At 49.4% G+C, this 25374-nt stretch overlaps 1 protein-coding gene across 1 annotated transcript in view; it reads left to right on the top strand.

Moving 5' to 3' along the window:
• Positions 1-2793: 2793 nt before the first annotated feature.
• Positions 2794-25374, top strand: part of GGT7 (gamma-glutamyltransferase 7) — a 28362-nt gene continuing 5781 nt past the window's right edge. Inside the window, exons 1-14 of the mRNA XM_026070776.1 lie at positions 2794-2977; positions 7818-8044; positions 9456-9607; positions 11055-11175; positions 11981-12048; positions 12802-12875; positions 13574-13767; positions 17033-17120; positions 17907-18034; positions 20365-20453; positions 21244-21396; positions 22231-22348; positions 23081-23218; positions 24544-24643. Of these exons, the coding sequence (XP_025926561.1) occupies positions 2800-2977; positions 7818-8044; positions 9456-9607; positions 11055-11175; positions 11981-12048; positions 12802-12875; positions 13574-13767; positions 17033-17120; positions 17907-18034; positions 20365-20453; positions 21244-21396; positions 22231-22348; positions 23081-23218; positions 24544-24643 (1828 nt within the window). The 5' untranslated portion in view covers positions 2794-2799. The remainder of the gene's footprint in view (positions 2978-7817; positions 8045-9455; positions 9608-11054; positions 11176-11980; positions 12049-12801; positions 12876-13573; positions 13768-17032; positions 17121-17906; positions 18035-20364; positions 20454-21243; positions 21397-22230; positions 22349-23080; positions 23219-24543; positions 24644-25374) is intronic.

A 25374-nucleotide genomic window follows, 5' to 3' on the forward strand; every position in this document is an offset into this window, starting at 1 on the left:
CAGTCCATGTTTGAAGGACAAGCCTGCTATGAGAGATGACACATCAGGCAGTTCTGCAACAATATCACGGTGCATTTCACAGACAGTGTCTTGATTTGTGGGGTGGGTGGGAGTGCAGCTCCCTCGCCAGAATAGCTGGAGTCAAACCAAGGAGCAAGCAGAGACAGTTGTCTCCCAAATAAGACCAGCCTTTCTGGCTGTGAAGGACAGATCTGTCACTGTCACCCTCCTGGCCCCTTCTCCAGCCAGGAGACCACTCCTCTGGGCAGTGTGTGGAGAGACCAGCACCTCCTTGTCCCCAAGCTGTCCCTGAGTGCTTAGTTCCACAGGCTGTCCCACTGGGGCTCTCATTCCCCTTGCCACCATGGTCATGGGTCCCTGGTGAAACAGCAGTGTGGCCCTCGCTGCTGTGGCACAAAATGTGTGTGGGTCCCTGGGAAAACTCTTTCAGCCTTTCTGCAGACAGGGCTAAGCAATCTCTGAACCAGCTGCACTGGAGGTTTAGGTCCTGGAAAGCAGAAGTGGAAGGGAGCTGGGGCTGATCTCCCTCCACATCCCCCATCTCCCAGCTCTGATCCCAGCATGTATAGTAGGGGGTGCCCAGGGGACTTGGCCCTGCAGAGCTTCACTCTGCTGAAGTCCAAACTAGATTCAGCCCTTTTCCCACCCCTCCCGGGCTATGCTGTGCCTGACCCCCTCCTCCGTGGACAATCCCCCCATTCTTACCCACTCCTCTCCCAGGACCCCATGTGCACAGCTGTCCTCCTCCAACACTCAGAGCACAGGGAAGCCCCCACAATCTGCTGTCAGCCTCTGAGGTCAGTGTCACCCAGCTCCCTGAAAGGCTGGGAGGGAGGACAGGAGGCGGGTATTCAGGATAGACCTGTTCATGCAGAGAAGAATAAAACCAGGATTGCAGGCCCAGGTGTTTTTGGCATTCTGTTTGTGTAGGTTCCTCTAGGATCTTTATATCATCTCTTGATGACCAAAGAGTGCAGTGTAGTGCCTGCAAGCACAGGCACTGCCCTGAGCTAACACCTTTCCTTCTTACAGGATGAAGCAAGTGCCCAAGCAAGCACATGCGTCCTAGAGGGGTTAGCTACTTGCCAACGGGAGCTGAGGTTGAGCAGAACCTGCTGGCAAGGTGGGAAGGGAAGCAGCTCAAAGCCAGCTATCTGCTGCCTGGATCCTCAGGGCAACTGTCCAGACCTGCACTGGGATGCTGCTGGACTGTCCCAGTAGCTAGGCTGGGCTCTTTGCCATAGCACTCCCCAGTTCTGCCTCTGCATCCCCAGGGCAGTGCCCATGGTGGGGACTGCTGGACTGTTTGTCCGCAGAGCTCCCTGGGAGCAGTTCTCTGTCCCCTTGGTATGTTCCTAGGGAGCTGATGTGCAAAGAAAGTGGATTAAGCTGTATCCTGCTCTCTGCCCCTCCCCCCTCCCAAATTCAGAGATTGAATCCCCATTTGACATTTGCAACCCTGTGATAAAGTTGCCTTACAGCATGGTGCACCCTTTTCCAAAGTGGGGTCCAGGCCAGCCAAAGGTCAGGACAGATGTCCTCCTGTATAATCACACTGCCTCTGTCTCTTCCCCCTTATACTGGCCAGTAAGTCCTCCAGCAGCACGAGGCAATGAGCACCCACAACCAGGCACAATCCTCTTAGCAGTAGTGAGCAAACTGTCTTGCTTTTCCAAGACGTGAAGCAGCCTTTCGCCTGCCTGGGAGAGTATCTAGCCCATGGCTACATCAGTGGCTGGCAAGGTGGGCTGCACTGTCTTCATGGCTATAGCCACAAACCTGCCCTGTCTCTTGTCTGAAGGTCAAATTCTCCCGGGGTATGTGTGGAAATTACTACTGGGCCTTCCCTGGGCCTCCAGCAGCACCAGCAGTGAGCAATTCTGCTGCAGAGCAACTCTAGTTGCCAAGATGTATGAGCCCTTGGGAGGATGGGAGAGGACGGAGCAGAAGAGACTCAGCGGGCCTTGGGTCTGTCCACATGGCAGCAGTCTCAGGGCACAGAGGATCTCTGGGCAGAGGGGCGCCCAGAGCTGGTGTGCAGCATGGCAGGGCCTGTCAGGTGGCATTTATTTATTTTCCTAGAAAAAAGGTAGCTGCCAAAACATTCTTATTGTTTTGCAAGAATGGCAATGTGCCCACTGCAGCTAAACTTTCCCAGCACCAGACGGAGATTTGGGGTTGAAACCAGAGAGATCAGGACAACTGGTGGTCGCTGGCCTGGGCCCTGCCCTGAGAGCTGGGATACACCTCCAAGCTCTCCCATGCAGAAGATTGTGCTGCGAAGCAGAAAAGCCCCAGGAGGAGAGCGTCTCCAGGACATCACATGCAGTGGGAAGGGCAGCCCAGTCCTGATGCCGCTCGGTCCCAGGGCACAGGCCACCAGGCTGCCCTGGCCCTGCCGCGCCAGTGGGACCCCACGGCTGCCCACGCTCCTTTGGAGGAGCCGGGGGGCAGGGCTGCCAGGGGACTCGGGATCCCCGTCAGTGACGGTGCCCGGGACCCGCGCCTGCCGCACTGCAGGGACCCATAGACCGGGGCAGAGAGCCAAAGGCCAGCTTAGCCTTGGGGGAGGGGGAGCCCCCGTCTGCCAGGTGAGCCAGGAGCACCCCTGCTGGGGCGGCGCCCGCCCGGCCTCCCGCACACGCCGAGTCCCAGCTCCCCTCTAGCTCCCCTCGGGCTCGGGCCTGGTGCCCGCGCTGGAGGCGGTCCTGGGCCCTGCCCAGCCCGTCGTGCTCGGTCACTTCCGGCTCCTCACATCCGCACCGGGTGCGGAGCGGCATGGCGGTGGCGGAGAAGGAGGCGAGCCAGCAGAGCACCCTGGGCGCTTACTCGCCCGTGGACTACATGAGCATCACCAGCTTCCCACGCCTGCCCGAGGAGGAGGTGGGCGGCGCGGCCGATACGGGCCTGCGGTCCCGGAAGGAGGAGGATGCGTTCCTGGGCGAGCAGGACACGGGTGAGAGGGGCAGGCGGCCAGCCTCACCCCGCATGCAGCTTGCACCTCTCCCCGGGCCGTTCCCGGCGGCGCCCAGCCCTCGTCCCTCTCACCGCCCTGGGCTCCGTGCCCCTGCTCCATCCCTGCGACCTCCGAGCCCCTTCGTCCCCGCATGCTCCTGCTCGCAGCTCCCCGGCCCTGCTCGCCGCAGCCCTGTCCACCCATCCCTGCCTCCTCCCCTCCCTCGCATCCTCCAGACCCCGCACGCCCACCGCGATGCTCCAGAGCCCTCCGGCACTGCCCCTCGCTTCCCTCCACCCTCCCCACAGCCACTGAAAGCCCCTGATCCTGGTTTTCCATGAACATCCCAGCAGCGGTTCCTGGCTGGTCTGTCTCCCACTCATACATCTGCACAAGCTGAAAAGCACCACTCCGCGACCCGTGTCACGCAAGATTTAGGCACTTTTGGGGTAACAGATCAGGTAAACCCAAACTTACCCCCACACTCCTTCCCTGCCCTGTCACATCACAGTGTCCCCAGGGAATTTGCAGAGAGGGGACAGCTGAGCTGCAGGGCAGGTGTGGCCCCGCCACACATCCGTGCCCATGGCCTGTGGGCCAGAAAGGCTCAGGTAGGGCTCCTGTGCTTCTCTCCAGGAACTGAAACACAGCAGCAAGTATTGCCAAGCTCAGTCCACACCAAGGTGGGGGACGAGCCAGCCACCACTGCCTGGGCACTGCACAGCACCAGGTGCATCCCAGCCCCACTACCCAGTGCCTGTGACCGGGGTAGCACCACTGCCCCATCCATCCCCATGAAGAGTCAGCCTTTTGCCACGTTAAATCTCGGGGGTTCTCATCAAACCACAGCTGTGTCTGTTACTCATTTTCCAAATCACTTCCACACTGCAGCCTTTGTCACTGCACACATGCAGTGCTGCTCATTTGTCTGTCTTGGCCACATGCTCCAGTGGGTTTGAGTGGTACCATCTTCTTAGCCTTGGTGCCTTATTCACTGAACAGGAGCTTGCTGGAATCCCACATCCTCATTTTCCCCAGGCCCTGCCTCACGCCTCGTCTAATTTGCTGGGATGTGGCAAGAATCACAGGCACTGAAGCTGATCTGGAAGTTGGGTACTAGCTGCAGATACAAGCAGGTTTTGCAAAAATCTAGTGATCTTTCCTGTCAAATACACAGCTTTAATAAAATCAGGTGTTCCTTTTAATTGCCTGTTTTTAATTAATGCTTCTTTGTAAATAGTTCAGAGTCACGTTTTGCTCCTCTCCATTTTGAGTTTCCTCAAGTAATGTTTCCCCGTGTTAAAATCCCCCAGGAAGCCATCATGATGCAAAACTGAACCTTGCAGTTTTAACAGCCTGTAAGTTATCCTAGTGTAACACTGTTGATTGTAATTCACTGCCACAAGGATTAATTCGTCCAAAGACCTGTTTCTCTTCCTGCGGTGGTGATAGATGCCAGGGACCTGCTTCTGCTCCAATCTCTCTGCCAAAGGAGCAGGGTTTGGTTCTGCAGACTGATGGCTCCACAGTCTGAGATCAAATGCATGCAGCTTGCGGGGGCTGTTTTATAGCCCCCAGGCAGATCTTTGGCCTGGCCTCCAAGCCCAAAGCCTGTATTTGAACAGGTCCCACTTGCACCTTGTCATTCACCTCATCGTATTCTGACTGTTGCATAAAGTTTCTATCATCCATTTTCATCCTGTTCCATTCCAGCAACCCTTCACGACCGGAGGCAAGAAAGTGAAGCCCCCTCGTGACACAGTTTTGCAGGAACAGCTCTTTCAAAAGCACAAGGCCTCTCATATCTCATATGAAGCACAAGCAAATTTATGCTGCTTTGGATGTACAAGTATCCTGCTGGGGCACAAGGGTTTCCAGGTCTGTGTGCTCAGTCATGTAATCTCCCTGTGTGCCCACATGTGGGACAGTTGGAAGAGCTTCCTCTCTCCTGATCTACCACATCACTTAGAAATTCACACTCATGCAACATTATGTGTCTGTTGCAAAAGCCATCCATGCTTCTTTATCACATTATCTGCCAAACCAAAAGGTGTGGGAGTCTAGACCTTTGTTTTCTGCCACATGGAATATTTCATTAAAAAGAGGACTCCATTCTAGTGCCCTTGGTTCTGAGGAGAAGCCTTCTGAAGAACCAAAAGGTCCCAGATAGCAGCATCTTCCTGACCCTGCAAGCAGCTCCAGGCTCTCTGCCATCCCCTCACAGCATTTCTAGTGCTGAGGTGACCCTGGTTCCTCAAAGTGCCACTTCCCACATGAAACCAGGTTTCCTTCCTGGCCACGCATGGAAGTCAAGTAGCATTTGGTGGCTTTTCTTTCAAGGGAGAAGGGTGAATTGTGGTGCCCGGCACAGGCATCTGGATGTTGGTGCAGCAGCCTGCTCCTTGCCCTTCATGCTTGAGGCCATCAGTGCTACTCTGAGAATCACAGTAGTGCTCCTGTTCCCCGTGCAGTGTGAGCAGTTGCAAAGAGCCTAAGCGACTTGCCCAAGGTCTTGCAGGATGTCTGTGGCAGAGAAGGAAGGGCAATGTGAGGCTTCTGTGCTGGCTGGGAGCAGCCATCCTAGGGAGCAGTGGCCTGTCCTTTCTTCCCCTCTCCCATGGCTGCTCTCTGGGTGGTTAAAGATCAGCCCAGGACCCCAAGGTCGCGCTGGACTGCCCTCCTGTCACCAGGTGCTATGGGAGCCTGAGGCAGAGCAGACGGACGCCGTCCTGGAGAGGTTGGTGAAGGACCCCAGGTCAGTTCTCGTTCTATTTTCCCACTGCTGGTGGAACTGGAAGGGGAAATGTGCCCACACCAGTGAGTGTTGGGGACTATGCGTGACACCCCTTACTGAGGGCATCTGCTGCCAGTCCAGTTGTGGCCCTCACTGGAGACACCTCAGCCTACCACCTCCAACAGGACTGGGCTTCCCCCCACAGTGCCCACACCCTGCAGGCCTCACTTGCTCAGATCTGACCATCCTGTGAGAGGCTCTGGGTGTGCTGAGTTCTGCCGTGCTCAGAGGTTCAGGCTGGGAAAGTTGAGCCCTTCCCAGTCCCCCTCTTGAATCACTGCAGAATGGATGAGATTGGATTCACCTTAAGGGGATTCCCTGACTGTGGGGGATTTACTTCAACTTACAGCATCACTGAAATTAAAACTAACTCCCTGCCTGGCCCTAGGAGAACTGCACAAGGTCTGAGCTGGACCCCAGGGTTTTTAATGTCATGACAAGGACATGGCTTGCAGTCCCCCAGGAGATACTGCCTGCTGGAGGAGACTGAGAGAGGCAAAGGGGGTTATTGGGGCTGTGGGGCTTTCCACATGCTCCTGCTTGCTCTGTCACCACTTACACCAAACCCAGAAAATGTCCCCTGAGCAGAGGGGCAGCCCCAGGACAGGCACAGCAAACAGTGGGTGTACCTGCTGCCCTGAGCGTGCACGTTGGGGCTGTGAGGGCTGCAGCCTTTTTCCTTATCTCTGCTCAGGGTGTCTTCTGGCTGGGGAGAAAGCTGGCAGTTAGACCTTCAGCCTCATCTTTTACAGACGAAGCCCCAGAAGGTCCAGGTTTGGGTCCCAGCCCTACTGCAAGAGGGGGCAGCCCCAGGGAGTTCACAGTCCCCTGGCCACGCATGCAGGATTAGCCTGTAGACACAAAACTATTCAGCATTTCCTGTCAGTCTCCATGAGGCAGAAGTCCTTCCTGCCTTGTCTTTTCCTCGTAAAGTAATAGCCACCCACTCAGTGCCCCTCTTCTTCCCACCATGGATGCACAGAGCACTGCAGCCCTTGGGCAATGGGAATGGCCTGTCCTTGAGGAGGGCTAACTGGCTCTCAGGAGCCCAGGAGAAATTCAGTCAGGAGGTCCCAGCTGTCTTGTGTCACTCAGTCCTGTTTGGTGCCTGGTAGGGATGGGCATGTCCCCTCCAGCAGCCTGCTGCATCCAGCCTTGGGCCCTAGGGCTGGCTCCAGCAGCATCGTGTGCTTGACATCACCTGTGTGCAGGCAGTGCATGCTCAGTGGGCAGCCTCTCTGCCTCGAAAGCAACAGATGAAGGAAGCAGAGAGATTTGAGATATGTTTCAGAGCAAAACAGAGACTTTTTAGTCACACTGAACTTTGCTTGCTGTCCAGCGGATGCCAGGCATCGGGAGGGCAAGACTTCCTCCCATTGCATTTGCCATCTCAGAGGCTGGGAGTTCAGTAAGCAGCTTGATTTCACAGTGGGCCTTGTCAGCCAGAGGACATGAGAAATTAAAGCAGAGCCTTTCCTGCTGTAAGATCTGGTGGACCTCCTGAGACCCTTCAGTTTGCAGGTTTGCTCTCCTCTGCCCCCACTTTGTCATGCTTCGATAGAGGTATTTCCTGTGCCTATGTCACACGTTCTGCTTTGAGTCTGTTTTGCCCAGGTGCTTCAGCTCTAGCATAGCTCCAAATAAGGCTGCTGGATTTTTTAATCTTAATCTCCTCTTCTTAATCTCTGCTGCATTTCTGAGACCTGTTAGCAAGTCAATTCTGTGCAAGAAACAATCCAAAGGAGCAGTAATTGTGGGTCCATTGCTGAAGTCTGATGAATTGACTGAAATGGAGCAAAATTCAGGTTCCTTACCCCTTTCCAGGGAAAAGTAATCTTGGAATAACTAGCACTAAAGGAAGGGAAGAGTAAAATGACCCCAAGCAGCATCTGAGCCAGAAAGTCTATTGAGAGCTCAGATCAATAGGGAAGGTAATAGCCCTGCTGGAAGCGGCACAGTGTAATGTTAGTGCTGCGTAAACACTGCAATAAGAACCCAGTGTTGCTCAATAAACTAACACTTGTTTTTTCCCTGCTGTCTGCAAAGATCCAGACTCCTTCCTGAAGTCTGCTCGCCTCCAGCGCCTGCCCTCGTCCTCCTCAGAGATGGGCAGCCAGGATGTGTCCCCTCTCCGGGAGACGAGCAAGGACCCCTTCTCCGGGGACTGTAGCTGCCGGCAGGATGGGCTAACCGTCATCATCACCGCCTGCCTAACCTTTGCCACAGGGGTCACAGTGGCCTTGATCATGCAGATCTATTTTGGAGACCCGCAGGTAAGACAAAACAGTGGCTTTGCAGTCTGCTCTGTGCTTTGGCTCTGAAAATAGAAGAGCCATGCTGGGCTCTCTGCTCCTGCACCGTGGCTGGGGCTGCAAGCAGCAGTGCTTGGCAGGTTTGGGGGTGGTGCAGGATGGAGCACAGAGACCCGCTACTGTGTATCCAGCTGTGATTTGAGCCAGATGTGAAGGTTTTCAGAGAGCAACACTCATTTAAGCAGGAGATATCTTTTGTACATCTCCACTTGCAGGAAGTTTTATGCATCTGTCTGTCAGAGCCCATCTCCGAAAGTATCTATTTCCACCCAGGATCAGGCAGGGGAATGTCTGATAACAGAGCAGAACCTCCTGCTAATCCTCCTCATGGGCCAATGCTAAGTTGCAGAGCAAAGGTAGCATGGTGATGGGACCATACTTTCCTTAGAGCAAACATGCTACAGAACCTTTCCTGTGAAGTAGTGTAGCCTGAGAATGGCAAGGGGCATCCAGTAGACACGGTTGTCTTTGCCACATGCCACCCAGCAGGGCAGACCTGGCTGCAAGTCCAGACAGAGAAAGAGAGGGCTTTGCTGCTTTAATTTTTTCTTCTCTTACCGGGATGCAAGCACAACTGTTGGCAGTGGAGTGGCTTGTCCTTTTGCCTGTCTGTTTGGGGCAGTTGAGAATACCCAGAGTTATAATGCCAAAGACAAACAGAGGCTGTGCAATGCAGTCCCTTTGATGTAGCTACTGGGAGGGCCGATCCTGCCCACCAGCCTTCCATGTCCCTTCCCAAGGCCACCCTGGCTCATACTACAAGTCAGCAATTTGGACTTGAGAATTAACTTGGCTGAAAATTAACCTTTTCTAACTTCATGCAACTGCATTAACACTGGTGCTGGCACAAAGAAAGGATGAGAACAAGCGATGACACTGCAGTAGGGAGGTGGGACTGTCACTTTTAGCAGTTGCACAAGTGTATTCCTGTTTCCAGGGATTGCATTGCCACAGCTGTAAGGAGGGCAAACCATCCCTCTGTCACTCCTGAAGATTATTCCAACTCTGCTCTTGGGTTGTGGAGGATAGGGGCAGAACATGACCAATCAGCTTAGCATGCCTGCTGCTGCCCACCCTTTGAAAGCCAGTTGTGCTGATGACTATGGTCAAATGCTGGCACACAGAGTGGCCACAGTTGTCCTGCTGTGGATGTGTGCTGAGAGACATGTTGCTTCCACCCACATTTGGAAGTACCTGAAAACTCATGTCAGGCACAGCCTTGGCTCTGGCAAATGGGAGCCAAGCAGCTGGCCTCATAAATACTGCTACATCAACCACAGCACCTGAAACACCCCACAAAACCAGGCTAAGACCTGGGTGGCACTGGCACCTTCTCCTCAGGCACAACCGCTCTTCTCTCCTCTTCTGGCAGATCTTCCATCGGGGCGCTGTGGTCACAGATGCTGCCCGCTGCACAGCCCTGGGGATAGAGGTGCTCAACAAGCAGGGCTCCTCGGTAGATGCAGCCATAGCCTCGGCCCTCTGCGCGGGAATAGTCAACCCCCACACATCAGGGATCGGCGGGTAGGTATTAGCTGCTTCCCCCATGTATCCCCCATGCCTCGTGCTGTTGCCTGCGGTTGTCTCAAGCAGGCTGTTTCCCCATGAGTGGAGATTTGCCCTTCTGTTAGTCCAAGTCCCAGCTTGCAGGATGTGTTTGCAGCAAGTCCAGCCCCCACAGAAAGAGGGCAGGCGAGCCTCAGATCAGCAGAAACCTTTTCCCCTGCTTTGGTGTGTCTCCATGGCAGCTGTGGCCAGCCAGACTCACATCTCCAACTGTGTCCATACAGAGGTGGCCCTGTTCAGCTGCTGCTTGTGCCTTCATGTCCTCCTTAAGAGCACGAGGAAGCCCCCAGGCACTAGTTAGCAGAGGCTGTACCAGAGCTGACAGCAGGGCAGAGAGATCCATAGTCTAGCCCCAGTGAGAGTAATCATGTGCCTGCTTTAGTGAGCAACAAATTAATCTGAGCCTTAGGCTTGAGAGTGTAGAAAAAGTGACCACAGGCTACCTGAAACTCTGTGCAGGTGTGCCAGGGAGCTTGCAACACCCCAGGCTCAGTCCCAATGTTGTTAGAGATCAGATAGTTCCCTCTATAAACTCTGCTCCTTGTGCAACAGAAGAGTGAGGTCTGACCCTGGCTCCAGGCTGGAGCTGGGGAAGGTGAGGGAGGTGTGCATGGGAAGGCTTGGATAAGGGCGCTGCTTGGAGCTGGCGAGCCCTCAGCCTGGGCTCCCTGCCTCCTCCCAGTGCTTGTCTCCTGGGCTGGGAACCACATGAGATTCGCATTCTCAGCCCTCCAGGAAGTCTCAGGAGTGTTATATAAAACACTGTCACCTGATAGCATCTCCAAGCTGAACTGGAGATTGTTCTACTGCAAGCAATGCCACGCCCCCCCCCATCTTGTTGCAAAATTGCTAGGATTAGAAAGAAAATCCTGCATAGTCCCAGTCCCAAAGTGGAACAGACCCAGTGGCCCTGCTGGCCAGGCTGGTGGGAACTGATCCAGCCTCACTTCCTGACTCAGCTCCATGGACAACCTGCTTCAGACACCAGGCCTCACTCGGTCGTCCTGAAGAGCTCCCTTTACTGCTCTGGAAGCAGCCAGGACCTGAAAAAGGGCAGAAACATTCCCCTTGCACTGCTGATGTCCTGGCCCAGGTCTGGGTCACTCCTGCGCAGAGAGCATCCAAGATGGGCTCTGCTGTGGAGGTAGCACCTGTGGCTTGCAGTGACGCCAGGCAGGAGCCACATGTTGAACCCGACAGCCTGTGTCATGCAGGAAGGCAGCCAGGATGGCACCACGGCCTTTCTTTCCTAATGGGCTGTGATTCCTGGATCTCTGAAGAGAGCTGACTGACTTGCTACAATGGCCCCCTTTGCACTGGTGCCAGCAGGGCCTGTGTTCTTTTGGGTTTTATGGTAGCATGGCTGTTCATGTGGGGGTTGGCTAATCCCACCATCTCTCTGCAGGGGTGGGGTGATGCTGGTCCATGACATCCGGAAGAACAAGAGCGAGGTGATTGATTTCCGTGAAGTGGCTCCCCTGGGCATCCTGGAGGAGGAAGGCCTGCAGAAGGCCTCGGACACCAGGGTGAGGACCAGTGTCTGGATGATTTTCTTCTCTGGAGCTGTAGCTGGCTGATGCCTCCAGGTCTCCTCCCTCTCCATGTCCACATTCCACCCTGACTCCCAGGCTAAGGGGAGGAGAGGCCTGGGGAAAGCAATTAGCTGGGGGGCCCAGAGCCAGAAGTCACCTTTCATAGGGCAGACATCAGCATGGGTCAGACTGCCTTATGCCCATCCTCCTCACAGCCAAGCAGGCTGAGCCACATCTCCTCTGATAATATCCTCTCTGCGGGATATTTGCTGTGCACTAGGAGATGAGGGGAAACTTCATCCCCATGTTTCCCACAAGCAGCAGGAGGCATCTCCTGTGGTGAAAGATCCCAGGCCCTGAGGACATGAGGAGCCCCAGGAAAATACTTCTGAAGCACTTCTGAAATGCCTGAAGCCTTCAGGGCTCTGCAGAGTAAATAGGCCCAGCAGGGCAAGAGAAGTGAGTAAAACATTTCCCTCCAGCAGTGAGATGCCAGAAGAACAAGAGTCCTAGGAGGGAGAAAAAGTCCTGTGTTGCTCTGCTAAGTTATTTCTCCTGATTTCACTGGCTTGACATCAGGAATGAATTTACTTCTCTTTCTTTCTGAGGACCTTTATTCCTTAATTTAGTGTGTTACTACAGACCTCAGCCTCTTCCCTCCTCCTAAAGACTATGCAAGCATCTTCCATGTGAGCATGACTTGCATCTCCTTTCTGTCAATTCTTTGACTTGCAGTCGGGGAACATGTCCTTATAGGAAGGAAATTGTACTCTTGCTTTTCGTCCTTCCTTTTTTACAGCCCGGTCTCCTCGTGGGGGTGCCAGGCATGATACAAGGAATGCATCAGGCACACCAATTATATGGGAGGTAAGATAACTTGACTGGTGCAGGTGGGCCAGCATCATGCTGCAGTGGTCAGTTTGCATTCTGTGGTCCTTGCGGGGGAGCTAGGAGCACATGACCACTTGCCATTGGGCCATAGACTCATCTATCAGTCACAACCATTAGCTAAGGAGTGCTTGGAGGTAAAAAATATGTTCATTTTTTGTTGTTTTATTTAAAAGAAAGAGTTCAGTTTTGTCAGGTTTTCTGGGTTTTCACTAATGAATTGAAAAGTGAAGAACACCTAAAATAGAGGGTTTCCATCTTTATCTCTCATTCTCTTTTTTCCTTCTTGTCTTCAGTAAGAAAAGAAAGTTGATTACAACTGAAAAATGAACCACTGCTTAAAAAGTGATAATTTTCAGCTTTGTTTTTATCCAAAAAGCAAAAATTTTTGCAAAAATTTTCTAACAAGTGAGAGGGAGAGTTCAAATGACTTGTTTAGGGTTGTGGTCTGACTTGAAATTTTGCTTCAGAGATGCCCCTCTCCCCTGTCATTTTACTGACATTTCTCTCTGGGGCACATTATGGATCACTGAGATAATCTTGGTGAAAAGAAATAACCCACCAAAAGCTCAGTGCTCATTTTGGTGGTCTGGGCTGCAGCTTGCCCCACAGTCTGGTGTGGCAAAAGCCCACTTACAGCAGAGCTGAGCCCTGTGCTTGCTCCCCACAACCGGTGTTGCCCTGCTGCATGCCCCTCCAAGACAGATTTCTCCTTGTTTTCTTCTTTGGCAGACTCCCATGGTCCGAGCTGCTGGGCCTTGTTGCTGGTGTCGCCCAGGATGGGTTCAATGTCACGCATGATTTGGGTGAGTAAATGAAGGGGAGCCAAGGGTCCTTACTCAGCATGGAGAAGCCCCACTGCCCATTGCACTGAAGATGGAGAAGAGCGCTAGTGATATGTCTGGCAGGAGGTAGATGGTTATTTGCTGGAAATTAGGGCTCTTCCGACCTGGAAATGGATGGTGTCAGGAGCTGAGCAAGTCAAGAGGAGACCACAATGACAAGAAAACAGGAGCCCTTTCCAAGAGTCGGTCAAGGCCAGGGCACAGCAGACCAAGCCAGGCAGCCAGCCAGGGCTAGCCAGGGGAATGGCACTCTACTGTTACGGCTACAGCTTGGACCATGCTCTAGCACTAAGCTGGGACAAGAAGCGAGGGCTACCATGCTGGCTCTGCTAAAGCCTCGCTACGCAACATTGGGGGAGACCCTTGTTCCCCCTTTTCTGCACTCTCTGCCCAGTCAGGCTTTAAATGTGTGCAATACATGAGCTGAACAGGGAGCTGAGCGCTTAGTTTCCTTCCCAGCTGTAACAGGAGCACGATCCAACCGCCCTGTGATCTCGGTCTCTAGTTTTGAAATAGGGCAACAGATAGCAGCAACTCCCAGACTTCCCCATCAGGCACACAATCATTCCAGGTAGTCTGCAAGTTAATGGTCCCTTGGGTTGTCTGGATGTCCTTCCTCACTTCCCTGAGATACTGCTCTTCTCTTCCTTGCCCTGCAGCCAAAGCTGTAAGTGAACTGAAGGACTTGAATTACTCTGACAAATTTCGGGAGACTTTCCTGCCAGATGGTCAGCCCTTACTGCCTGGCATGTTTGTGAGGCGACTGGACCTTGCAGCCATTCTGGAGCTGGTGGGAGCAGAAGGAGCATCAGCGTTCTATAGCGGAAACTTGACACAGGAGATAATCTCTGAGGTGAGCCATATCTGTCCTTATCTCTGCCCCAACTATGGCACAGCACAGAACAGCCTAGGAAGGTGCTACCTGCCTTATCACCTGCTTAAAATGGGACAAGCATTGTCCCATTTGGACTGGAGATAAGCCATAGCCAGGTGCCACTTCAATGATAGGGACAAATACAAGGAGCCTTCTTTTTTCCTCCTGTCCATGTCACTGCAGTGGTGTAAGTGACACACAGATCATACAGTCTACAGAAGTGAAACCTGTGCTTTCCTAAATAACCAGGACAGACTGACCTTTCTGATGGGGGAAAAAAAATCTGTTTCAAAACACCCTCCAGGCTGTATCAAGGTAGCATTAGTGACAGCCCCTGCTTCCCCATAGGAGAGGCACCCCATTGCTGGGAAGCAATTTTTTTGTTGTTAATGGGACTGTGTGAGTTACAGACTCCAAGAAGATGGTTTAAAAATAAAACTGGAGTAAGAAGTTCACTGCCTTCTAAATTAAATAAATTCTCCCTCGCTATTAAATGGTATAGGCTTTTGAGTCAATTCAACCCATGGGCTGCATCACTGCTGCCCTGTATAGGACACCTCTATAAGTAGTGAAGTTATTTCAGATTTGTGAGTGAAATTTTGAGATGGAAACCCCCATGAACAGTCCTGCTTTAGTGACAGAACCAGCTTAACATTTGCAGTGTCACTGCAGATCTTTTCTTCCTCCTTTCCAGCCAGCTTGCCTTTTCCACCGGCTGTCAGGACTGTCCCCAGAAGGGACATCAGTGATCCATCCTCCACCACCTACTCAGCTCCTTCCCTGCCAATATGTCATGTATGCGAGTGATCAGTGTACAGATATCTCAATCACCAAGTACACCAGATGCAAAGGCGGGTTTCATGCCATGTGTGTTTGAACCAGGGTGAAAGTTTATTACCATCTCCTTGCCCCTGAGGCCTCCTTTCAATGAGGGAAAGCATCACAGCCAGGGTTTGGCTGCCAAACCATCCCCAGAGAGTGCTGGCACACTTTGTGTAATTCACTCCTCAAAGCGTTGTCGGCACTAGCCTGTGCTCACTGGCCCTCCTGCATCAGGAGCCATCCCTGAGGTGTCAGGAGGCTCCTGAAGTCCAGAGTGATTGAGATGGAGAGAGATTATTTCCTGGCCAGAAGAGGAATGAGAGTCCCGGGCCTCAACATGGCTTCTTTGCATTGCCATGGGCACATCATGTACACTCCATTCAGCAAAAATCATCTCTCATTCACAGTGCCTGGTTCCACATGTGCCACCATCCTCCGCTGACATCAGGAGGTCGGAGCATTGTCTAATTTGGGGCATCCAGCACTGTGAGCCTTGTGAGCAGAGGATCAGCCTGGCTTGGACACACTGAGCATTGCCCTGGTTTAACTCCTGTTGTTAGGTGTGGTCTGGAAAAAATACTAACAACAAAGTAACTGTTCTGATAAAAAAATTATCGTTGGCACAGTGGCAGTGGCATGAATGTTTATTAGCATACTAAGTCCCATTGTCATATAAGTTATACTGGAAAACTACTTTTATACCTGTGTAGCTGCAGTAATAGTGTTTGGTAGCACCATTTTTCCCCTACTACCTTGGTTAACCTGATGCATCTTTTAACATGTCATTAGTAATCTTAATGGGCTCGTTTGGCTGAAGTCTTAGACATTTGCAAGCTCTGTGTTTGGAAACCTTCTCCTGCAATTCACCTGCACCACAGCAGAGATGGAGAACAAGGAACAGGAGCAAAGGTGGAAAGAGGCTTTGTCCAAACACCACTTTGTTCTTAAGAGTCGCATGTCCAGACTGCACTGCTGAATATAGAGCCCTGCCTTAGGACTGGAAACATTATGTCCTTCCCATGATAATATTTATTTTACCAGCACCCCAAAACACCATCACACATGTGAAAAAGCTGCTGTTTGTACAGCAGTAGTTCAAAGTGATCCTGGGGAAAAGTCCCAAGCTTGTGGTGCATCTCCACAGCTAAATCCCTAATTATCACCTAGTTCCCCCAGTCTGAGGGCTGCTTGTGGGGGGGAACAAGCTCTCTATGGAGGAGAAAGGCTTGATATTGCTACACAAAGGACACTGGCAAGCTCTGGGGTAGAGTGTGCAATTACAGGTTTGGCTGCAGAGCAGAGTTTGCTCTCTGGCTTCCCACATCAGCTTCACAGTATTTATTGTTCCAGCAAAGGGGGGACAACTAAAGCAGTGAAATCATGTAAATCTCCAAACACCTTACCCTTTCTTTCCACCCCAATATGGGAAAGCACAGGTACACAAAAGTGCTATTCAGGGAATTTGAGACAGTGTCTGCAGTGTGTGGTTGACAGAGGCTTCTCCCCCTTCTGTACCTTCAGACACCTTCTGCCTTCCTAAGTTGGTTGGTTAGTTTGGAAACCAGAACACATAAAGGTTATTTGTTTTTTCATATTTTTGTATGGAAGTCCAGAGGACTCACAGCAGCAGCTCACCCCACCAGAACCTCTCACTGGCCTCTGTGTGGTTTCTTCTGGGTGAAAGAAAAGAGTTGGCCCACCAGCATGGTAGCACCTGTAAGCTGACGGATGGGTCATGTGACATCTACTTCAGGGGTTTTAAGGCCAGCAAAGCACAGTTATGATGGTCCCTACTTCATCTCCATCAGGACTCAGCCTCAGAAAACCTGCAGTGAAGGGAATTACTCATCTTTACTGTGTAGATGAAAATTATCAAGCCCCGTAAATTATACCTCTAGAAAAGTCTTACAGAAAGACCAAGAGTATAGCAGATCACCTTTCACCTGAAATCCTTAAAAATAGGGTCAGAATCCTGAGCTAAAGATTTCTAGTGATAGGGGACCTACTACATCCATGGTCCTTCTCTTCTGGATCCGTAGTACCTTTTATCCTGTCAATATTCAAATGCTTTGTAACTTTTAACATATTCATCCTTGCCACCCACTGGGAGGGAGGCTGTGAGGCAGTGCTATTTTCCATCCTCATGGGTAGGCAAAACTTTTTCAGGGCACCTGTGGTGTGGGGGAGCTTTCAGAGGTGATCTGCAGATCTTGACAGTGGTGGTGAGACAGGCCTTCAAGGCTTTGTGTCATGAAAGCACAGATTTTTAAAGAACTGGCCACTTTGATTATGCTGGAAGTCCCCAGCACTCAGAAATCTCAAAGGTATTTGTTTAATAACACAGCATTTGTTCACCTGGGCTGGCAGGAGGAATGCCTTGATCCAGCTTTCTCAGTGTGATGTGCTTTGCTCTCCTATTCAGGTCCACAACTATGGAGGAGTCTTGGTGGAGGAAGACTTCAGTAATTACAGTGTCACGGTGGAGAATCCAGTCCACACAGTATATCGAGGTAAACAGTGCTGCCTGACCCACTGCCATGCAGCTCCAGGTAAAGGTTTGCTTCATCTGGCAGGAGGTGGTAGCAGTACCTAATGAGCAAGTGTTGCACTGAGCAGTTCCTAACAAGCTCAAAGCTGCACTGAGCTCTGTAACAGTGTCTGCCAAAGAGCCTTCCAGTGAGTTTCTTGCTATTGCCTATTGACACTGATGCATCATAATCAGTTAGGGAGATTTTCAGCACTTGAAATGGGCTTTTTTTCCCTTGACAGTGACTGATGGTGTTTTTGCTATAACGTTACTGTCTAAAGATACAACATAAACACATGCTGATACAATATCTAGATATAAATTGGACCATCAACTAGTGTGTACATCTGCAGGCAGCTCTCAAAGTTGATCTGCAAAGGAGAAAAACCTGCTTTATGCAGAAAGTTTTTAAAATGTCATTCTTTTATCAAAACCACTATATACACACTCCTGATACCCTTAATGTTACAAACCCATTTGATCTCCATTTATCCGTACTGGAGTCCAGAAACCAACCAGCCAACCAACAAGAGCTGAATTTCAGATACAAAAAACAACCCTTATTTGGGCTTCCTTTATCCATCATAAAGAAATAGAATGACACAATATGAAGGTTTGGGGAAAACCTTTTTCAATCATATTGTTTTCCATTATCTCCCCAAATCTGGAAAGCTTTCCATGTCCTCAAGGACAATAGCTTATGGGAAAATATTATAATTAGACAGCATCTGGCAAAAGCAGCTTCATTCCTCTCTTCTTTCCTTCACAGGTCATCTTGTTTTCAGTCCCCCACCTCCACATGCAGGCCCTGCACTAATCACTGCACTGAATATCCTTGAGGGCTTTAACATCACAAATCAAGTATCCAGGGGGAATATATTGCACTGGATGGCAGAGGTAAGAGTAGGTTAAACATTTGGCTGAATTTGTTGTGCTGCTAGAGAATGTATTGACTCACTGGTTGTACTAAAGTGTTTGTAGGCAATTCCCACAGGAGAATGAGCAAATAGACCACTAAGGTGTAAATCTGAGCTGTGCTGCTGCCTCAGGTATGTGCAGATGTCAGAATCTCCTCCCTAGCTGATCTCTTTCTTGCTTAAACAGAGCTTTTTCAGGAAGAAAGAGCTGTGCCTTTTGCCCATATCTTCTATGTGGTCATCTCTGCAGAATGATCCCACAGCAGCTGAGGACAGTCCTACCTATTTTCTTTGCCTCTTATGTCACAGCAACCCAGGCAGCACTAGAGCACTGTGAGGGCCCTGGTGGGAGAGTCAGCAATGTGTGGCTGCTGCAGCCAAAAAGCCACAAATGGAGATGACAAGGAAAACTAATCTAACACTTAATATATTTTTTTAATCTTTACATTTTAGCTAACCTCATCATCTCAGGGGTCCAAACCATGATTTATGCAGTGTTTATGTCAGTAAACAGCCCTACCAAAATATTGCAAGTTTCTAGGAAGACAGGCACGGGCTCAGTTTCCTGCTCTGTAAGCACAGTTATATTGTTAGATATTAACAGGTCCACAGCTGGGTTTTAAGAGTTGGGAATTTTAAGCAAGGATGTGATCACATCCCTGTAGCAGCTGGGCCAGTGGGTGCTCGTAAGTTACTGCCCCTCAGCAAAGAAACAGCAACTAGAGTTTTTGCAATTAGAGTTGCTCCTAAGGCTGTGCAAAGGCTGAGAAAGTTGACTCAGCTAAATTATTTTCATTAAGCCCTCTTCAGGGAGCCTTAAATGAATGTGTTGTGTTCTGTGTTTGCATTGGGCCAAGATCTTCCCCCAGCTGGTTAGCATGTCCGAGCTGAGGAACAGCAACCTCCAGATAAGGAACAGCCACTTCAGAAGCATAGTTCAATTCATCTTGATTACTCATGATCACAAGCCTGAACACACGGCTCAGATTCAGTGCTAGAAGGTCAACACCAAATAGTTCAGCCCTGGGATAGCAATGACCAAGATGTCCTTAACTTGGGCTTGTGGAGTGGGTATGTGCTCTGCCTGTTCCCTGCTCTTCCCTGGCCACCAAGCCTCTTGTACATCCTCCCCACACTACTAATGGTGGCCAGGAGACTGTTTCATGGAAATGGCCACCTTCTCCAGAAGTTAATTGTGTCTTAAGTTATACATCAGAAGATAAATGATAACACTTAAGGAGAGGTTGTTCATGCATGACACATATCAAAACAGAATTCATGTCTGGCTGTCTCCCTGGAGGATTATGTGCTGACTTGAACCTTGAATGAAAATGGCATGAACTAAAAACTGAAAGAGTCTAGTGTGTTTCTACTAGGCACATGCTGGTTTGATTGAAGAGCACATTTCTTCTCCTGGCTGTCCTCTGGGTATGTCCCATAACTCTGTCCTGGCCCAAAGCTGCTAGTCAGCCAGAGTCAAATCCTAACTAACTGTTAGGGGATGGAACAAAATGTATGTTTATACAAGGTCTGGGCAGTCATCCTGCACTACGCTCTGTGTGCCGTTTGTGAAAATTGGCTATTCAGTCCAAAACTAGGGCTGGATAAACTGTGTCTCTTGATGTCACATCTTCTTTTTGATGTCTAACAGCCTGGCTGAGGCTGGCAGGATTCTGTATTTATGAAAAAAACAAATCCCATCCTCTTTAAAAGTGTCATCCCCAAAGCATCCTGGGACTAACATTTTCTATTCAAAGCTTTTGGGTGACTTACAGCTAGATAGATGGGTAACATTAGTTGGTGAGGAGAATAGTGTCTTTCTGCTCAGCTGTGGTAGTATGCCACTGAAGCTGTGTTCTGGAGGCATGGGCAAATCTGTTTCCATTGGGTTTCAGTGTGATTTCTGCTCTTGTGGTGAGCACTTGGGAATGGAAAAAAGAAAGCGGCATTTTGGTGACCCTGTTTCCCAGATGGCAGTGCAGCTGAACCACTGAGCTGGGCTGAGTCAGCTGGGCAATTACTGTTAGGCATGTTTCACCTCGGACAGGACATGTACAAATCCTGCTGGATACACTCGGCTTCCCCAGCACACAATTTGCCATGCAAAACCTGATGGCCTTGTGTCACCATATCCATGCCTGGTAGCCCTCTTCACTGAGATATTCCCAGAACCAGGCTTTTAGACATTTTGGTTCATAGGCTTTAGCCAACATGCTGGAAGAGCAGATACCTTTTCCTGTGTGAAGAACAGAAAGTGGTATTTCCAGGGCCACCTAAATGTTGCTCTTTCTTTCTCTGTGTTCAATTTAGACATTAAAAATAGCCCTGAGTCTAGCTAGCAACTTGGGAGACCCAACTGATGATGTCTCCGTCACTCACGCTGCAGAAGGCATGCTGAGGTAGGTCTGAGTCTGACAGGCACATTTATAGTTGCAAGAACCTGTGGTTTGGATATCATTCCTCAATTTGTTCTTTTCCTGGCACAGGGAAAACTTGGGTTTTTTCTACCTCTGTTTCACTGAGGAAAGACCAGTCCTTGAGGGTCCTCCTAGGGCTCACTCTTCCAAAGCATCGCAGTTGATCCTAGAAGGCTCTGGGGATTTCCTCACACAGAGGTTTCCTGGAACTAGCTCACTCTTGAGGGTTCCTCCCACTTTCTCACTCCTCTAAATATTACTTCTCAGCAGGTCAGACAAATAGCTGTCCACGTGTTCATGGATGTGACTGCAGTATCTTGCTTTTCTTTCCCCACAATACCTGCAATGGTGCTTGGTGCCTTTACAGTACACCCAGTATCATAGGAGAGGCCAGGCCTGGGATTTCAGCCTAGCCTTTACATCAGAGCCATTTTTAGCCATGGTTGCTGGCACAAAGCTGGATTTTACTTGCCCTCCTCTGCACTCAGAAAGACCAGCATTCAGCCAGGTTCTAGTACCTCTTGTCAATCAGGGGTGAGTTTATCACCACAGATAATGCCTGGGAGGTCTATGGCATTCCCTCTCTGTGCTGACTGAGACATCTCATATCCTTCTATTTGATATTCCAGAGGAGCTCCCTCTCCTCAGTATGAGCCCTTTCAGGGAGCTACAGCCAGTAGCTGTGTAGATATACCCCAACCAAGAGACCAAGAAATGTTCAGCTTTCTAAGCTCATTGCTTTCTTTCCTCTTTCGCCTCCTCATCACTGAAGTAAATCAGAAGCTAATTCCCTGCGTCAGCTGATTAACGACTCCCAGTCCTTCTCTTCTGATCTTCGCATGCCTCACTTCTCTGTGGAGAGTGGACCATCTGCTAGCCAGGTCCTTGTCATGGGACCCGATGATTTCATTGTTGCAGCTGTAAGGTAAAGGATTTACTTCTCTCCATAACAGGTTCAGAGGGAGGGAGCAGGGAGAAGAATGAAAGCAGGAAAGCATGGGACCAGATCTGGAGCTCTGTAATATGGGTTGTGGGGTTTTCCTCTCAGAATTAACTTAGCCTAGGGCTGTGGCTTTCAGCTGTAGGATCAGTCCATGGTGTGCTTCTCAAGGAGCCTCAAAAGGTAAGAGAAACAAGCTTATTATGAGAGGTTGTGTTTTCTAGACAAGATTTGCACTTCCAGAGGAAATTTTGTATTGAACTTTAAAGTAAAAATGGTTTAAAATCACTGGGCTACATCAGCAGCACTCCCACATTTCCCAGCTGCTCATGGGGCAGGAATGTAAAGGCAGCTAGGCCTGCCCTGTCTGAGTGAGTCCTGGAAAAGGAAGAATGGGGAAGATGGGGTGGAGGTGTGTGAGCTGGAAAGGCCTTGTGGTGCTGCTCTGCCTGTGCAATCTTACCAGCTCTGCCCAAAGCCCTTGCACAGTGCAAACATCTCTGGAGCGGCCTGAGTCTGCTCCCTAGAGAAAAGGTGATAGCTGAATTCGAGGACTGACTGGGACATGGAGACCGACATAACCCACCACCTAGACTGGAATCCTTAAACACAGGCAAGGACTGAGCCTCTATGGCCCACATGGTTCCTGCTCCTAAATACATGGAGACCTTCATCATTCACATCTAGCCAGCCCTAAAAACCTGCTGAAGATTCTCTGTCAAGACAATATGGGACAGAAAATTAGAGCATTGAAAGCCTTGAGGCGTACAGTGAATCACTAGTAGGATTTTGATGAAATTCCCTTGTGTTTCTCTTCAGTTCCTTGAATCGTCCATTTGGCAGTGGGATAATAACACCCTCTGGAATCCTTCTGAACAGTCAGATGTTGGACTTCTCCTGGCAAAATAAAACAATGAACCATTCCATTGCCAGGCTGGTAATGAATAACATGACATATTTTTATTTGAATTGTCTGTACTATTTTTATTAATTTTATTCTCATCTCCACAACAATGAGGCTATTTAATGCCTTATTAATAACTTATAGAAAAGCTCCTGCTTTTTCATTATATAAGCCATCAAAATAGATTAATGAGAAGGCTTCATGTGTATCAGTTATTACCATAATGCAGTGTAATCAAACAGCAGAGTACAGCTGCACTTCTCAGATATACGTTCTTCCTGTAGTCCAGCAGCACTTTAAAGCTACCATCCTTTTTTGTGGACTTGAATTAAGACGACTTTTTATGATTTATTGCTCTGTATGCTTAAAAATAATTGACAGTGGAAGAAAAATCTTCGAGTCTTAGAAAGAAACGATTACAGATGGCTACTGGTGGCTTGCAGTGCTGCCATGTAGTTCCTTTTTGCAATGCATTGAAAAACCATGCCACTTTGCCTTGAAAGCATGGCACTTTAGAAGTGGTGAATGGCTCTCTGTATATCCTCTGCAAAAGGGCTTTGGGAGCAATGGCATGAAAACTGCCAGATTCTGTTAACATCAGAGCACATTTTCAAAGCAGTGTGAATGGTAGCCTTGTAAAAAACAACACAGAATCTGGTTGGCTCAAGTGGAAAGAGAAACAAAGCAACACGAGTAACTTGAGCAACAGAAAAACTTTGGTCAGTTTGACTGAATTGTTTTCAGGTGTCTTTTCTTCAACTGCAGCAAAATCTTATGCAGCCTCGGAAAAGGCCCCTGTCTTTTTTGCTGCCCACCATCGTGAGACCGTCAGAGGGGATGTGCGGGACGTACCTTTGTCTGGGAGCCAACAACGGGGACAAAGCCTTGAGCAGCATCGTTCAGGTCAGTGTGGAGTGGTGTACAGGAACCAGCCCTCCTGGAGTTCCTGTTGAGAGTGTGCCCCTCAGTGCTGAATAGGGTCCCCTCCTGCAACACATGCTTTCCATTTTTAACATCCCAGGCATTGGCTGAAACTGATGGCCACAGGATTATCAGTTGGTGCCACCAATCCCACACATCTGGTTATTCAAATCTCTAAGAACTATCACAGAATCACAGAATGACTGAGGTTGGAAGGGACCTCTGGTCCAATCCCTCTGCTCAAGTAGGGTCACCTAGAGCACATTTCCAAGGATTGTGTCCAGGTGGTTTTTGAATATCTCCAGGAAGGAGACTCCACAACCTCTCTGGGTAACCTGTTCCAGTGCTCTGTTACCCTCACAGTAAAGAAGTTTTTCCTCATGTTCAGATGGAACTTCTCATGTTTCAGTTTGTGCCTGTTACCTCTTGTCCTGTCACTGGGCACCACTGAAAAGAGTCTGGCCCCATCCTCTCTATGCCCTCCCTTCAGATACTTAACTACTGGTTTACTTCTTTTGCTAAGACAGAGTTTGCACCTTTCCTGATTGTACTGCTCATAATTGTAGAGGAAAAAGATCTTGACAAACTCCATAATGATTTTGTGTCATTGCAATACCTGCTCAAAGCTCATCTTAAGGATCAATAGGAGAAAAGGAGCTCTTTGTATTCAGAGAATTGCAGGAGGCTGGCAGCCCTTTAGCCCTTTTCCCTATAAAATTTCCTTTTTGCACACTCCTGGCTGGATTCCTCCCTACTCAGAACTCTCTGTAAATTGCTCCTCCTAATTTATGATTTGTAATGAGGTGAAGTACTTGCCAGTAGCTTGACTGTATGCACAACAGCACCGAATTATTAAATAGAAAGGCAAAACTGAAGTTGGCTCCCATTCTCCTTTACCTCTTGGAAGGCATTAGTCAGAGGAAAATTAAAGCCAACCATTGCCTCCTAATGCTCTGTTTGGAGAGATCACATGCTGTTCTTTTGGCTGTAACAAATACCTTTTTAGAGATGACGTCAAGTTCCAGACATACAACTCTCTTAATTCAACAGGAACTATGTAACAAAAAGCCCATACAAAACTGAAAAGGTACCATTTTTTCCAAGAACAATATAAAGGCCATATTTCAAGGGTCTCTTTGTATGTGTGAAGCCCTGCATTTAGTTCATGCAGTTTGGTAAACCATTCAATTCTTCTTTGCCTGCTGCATCTGCAGATGTTGGAGCCACTGATGAGGGGGTGCTCAGGAATTTTGTGTCTCATATTCTCATCGCTTTGTTATTATTGGGGATATTTTATTCTCTTGCAGGTTTTAGTAAACGTTTTAACATTTAACAAAAATCTGAGCGAAAGTTTGTCACTTGGTCGACTTCATCCACAGCTTCAATCCAACACCTTGCAGGTTGACAGTGAGTATGAAAACGGGGTATGGGGTAGCCTACAATCTAGAATGTTTAGGAAAGTAGCAGGATTTTCTTAGCACACTGCTGTGGAAGTGTGGCACAGCCCAGCACACAGTTCATCATCTTCTAGATGATGACCCAGTGGGTGCAGAGTGTTTTGGGGCAGACAAAAAGCTGCTTCTCCCCAACCACCCCTCTTTCCCAGCCCATCTTTTGGTAGCAGTTTTGTCCTTAAAACCTTTTGGTGATCTGACACTATGTCAGTGAGGATATCCAAATAAACAAGATCACGCCACATCTTTAGCCAGACAGGCCCTGAAAGCAGGCAGAGCTTTATATACAGCAAGCAGGCAGTGTGAGCTCCAGGTACTACCATTGCCATAAATGTTTTTTCTTTCACTTTCCATCCCCTGTTTCTAATGCCACCCAGCTGGAGAAGGCAAGGCTTATGATATGGCTTTTTGCTTGGCAGTGCTGGAAATCCACATCAATGCTGACATTCTGGAGACTGAACTGGCAGCTCTTGTCCTTGTTATTGAAAGTCTTGGGCTATTTGGTATTTTTCACGAAGGCCCATATTTTAGCAGAGTGCAACCATAAGTGAAATTTGGTTCTCATTTCAGATAAAATAGTTTCTAGGCCTTGCCATTTCAGAGGAAAACCTAAAAATGTATGTTGAGTATGACCCACAGGCTTGCAAATTAGAATTAAATTAAAATGAATTAATTAATTGATTT

Source organism: Apteryx rowi, unplaced genomic scaffold, assembly GCF_003343035.1.
Source record: "Apteryx rowi isolate R43461 unplaced genomic scaffold, aptRow1 scaffold_318, whole genome shotgun sequence".
Classification (NCBI taxonomy): Eukaryota; Metazoa; Chordata; class Aves; order Apterygiformes; family Apterygidae; genus Apteryx; species Apteryx rowi.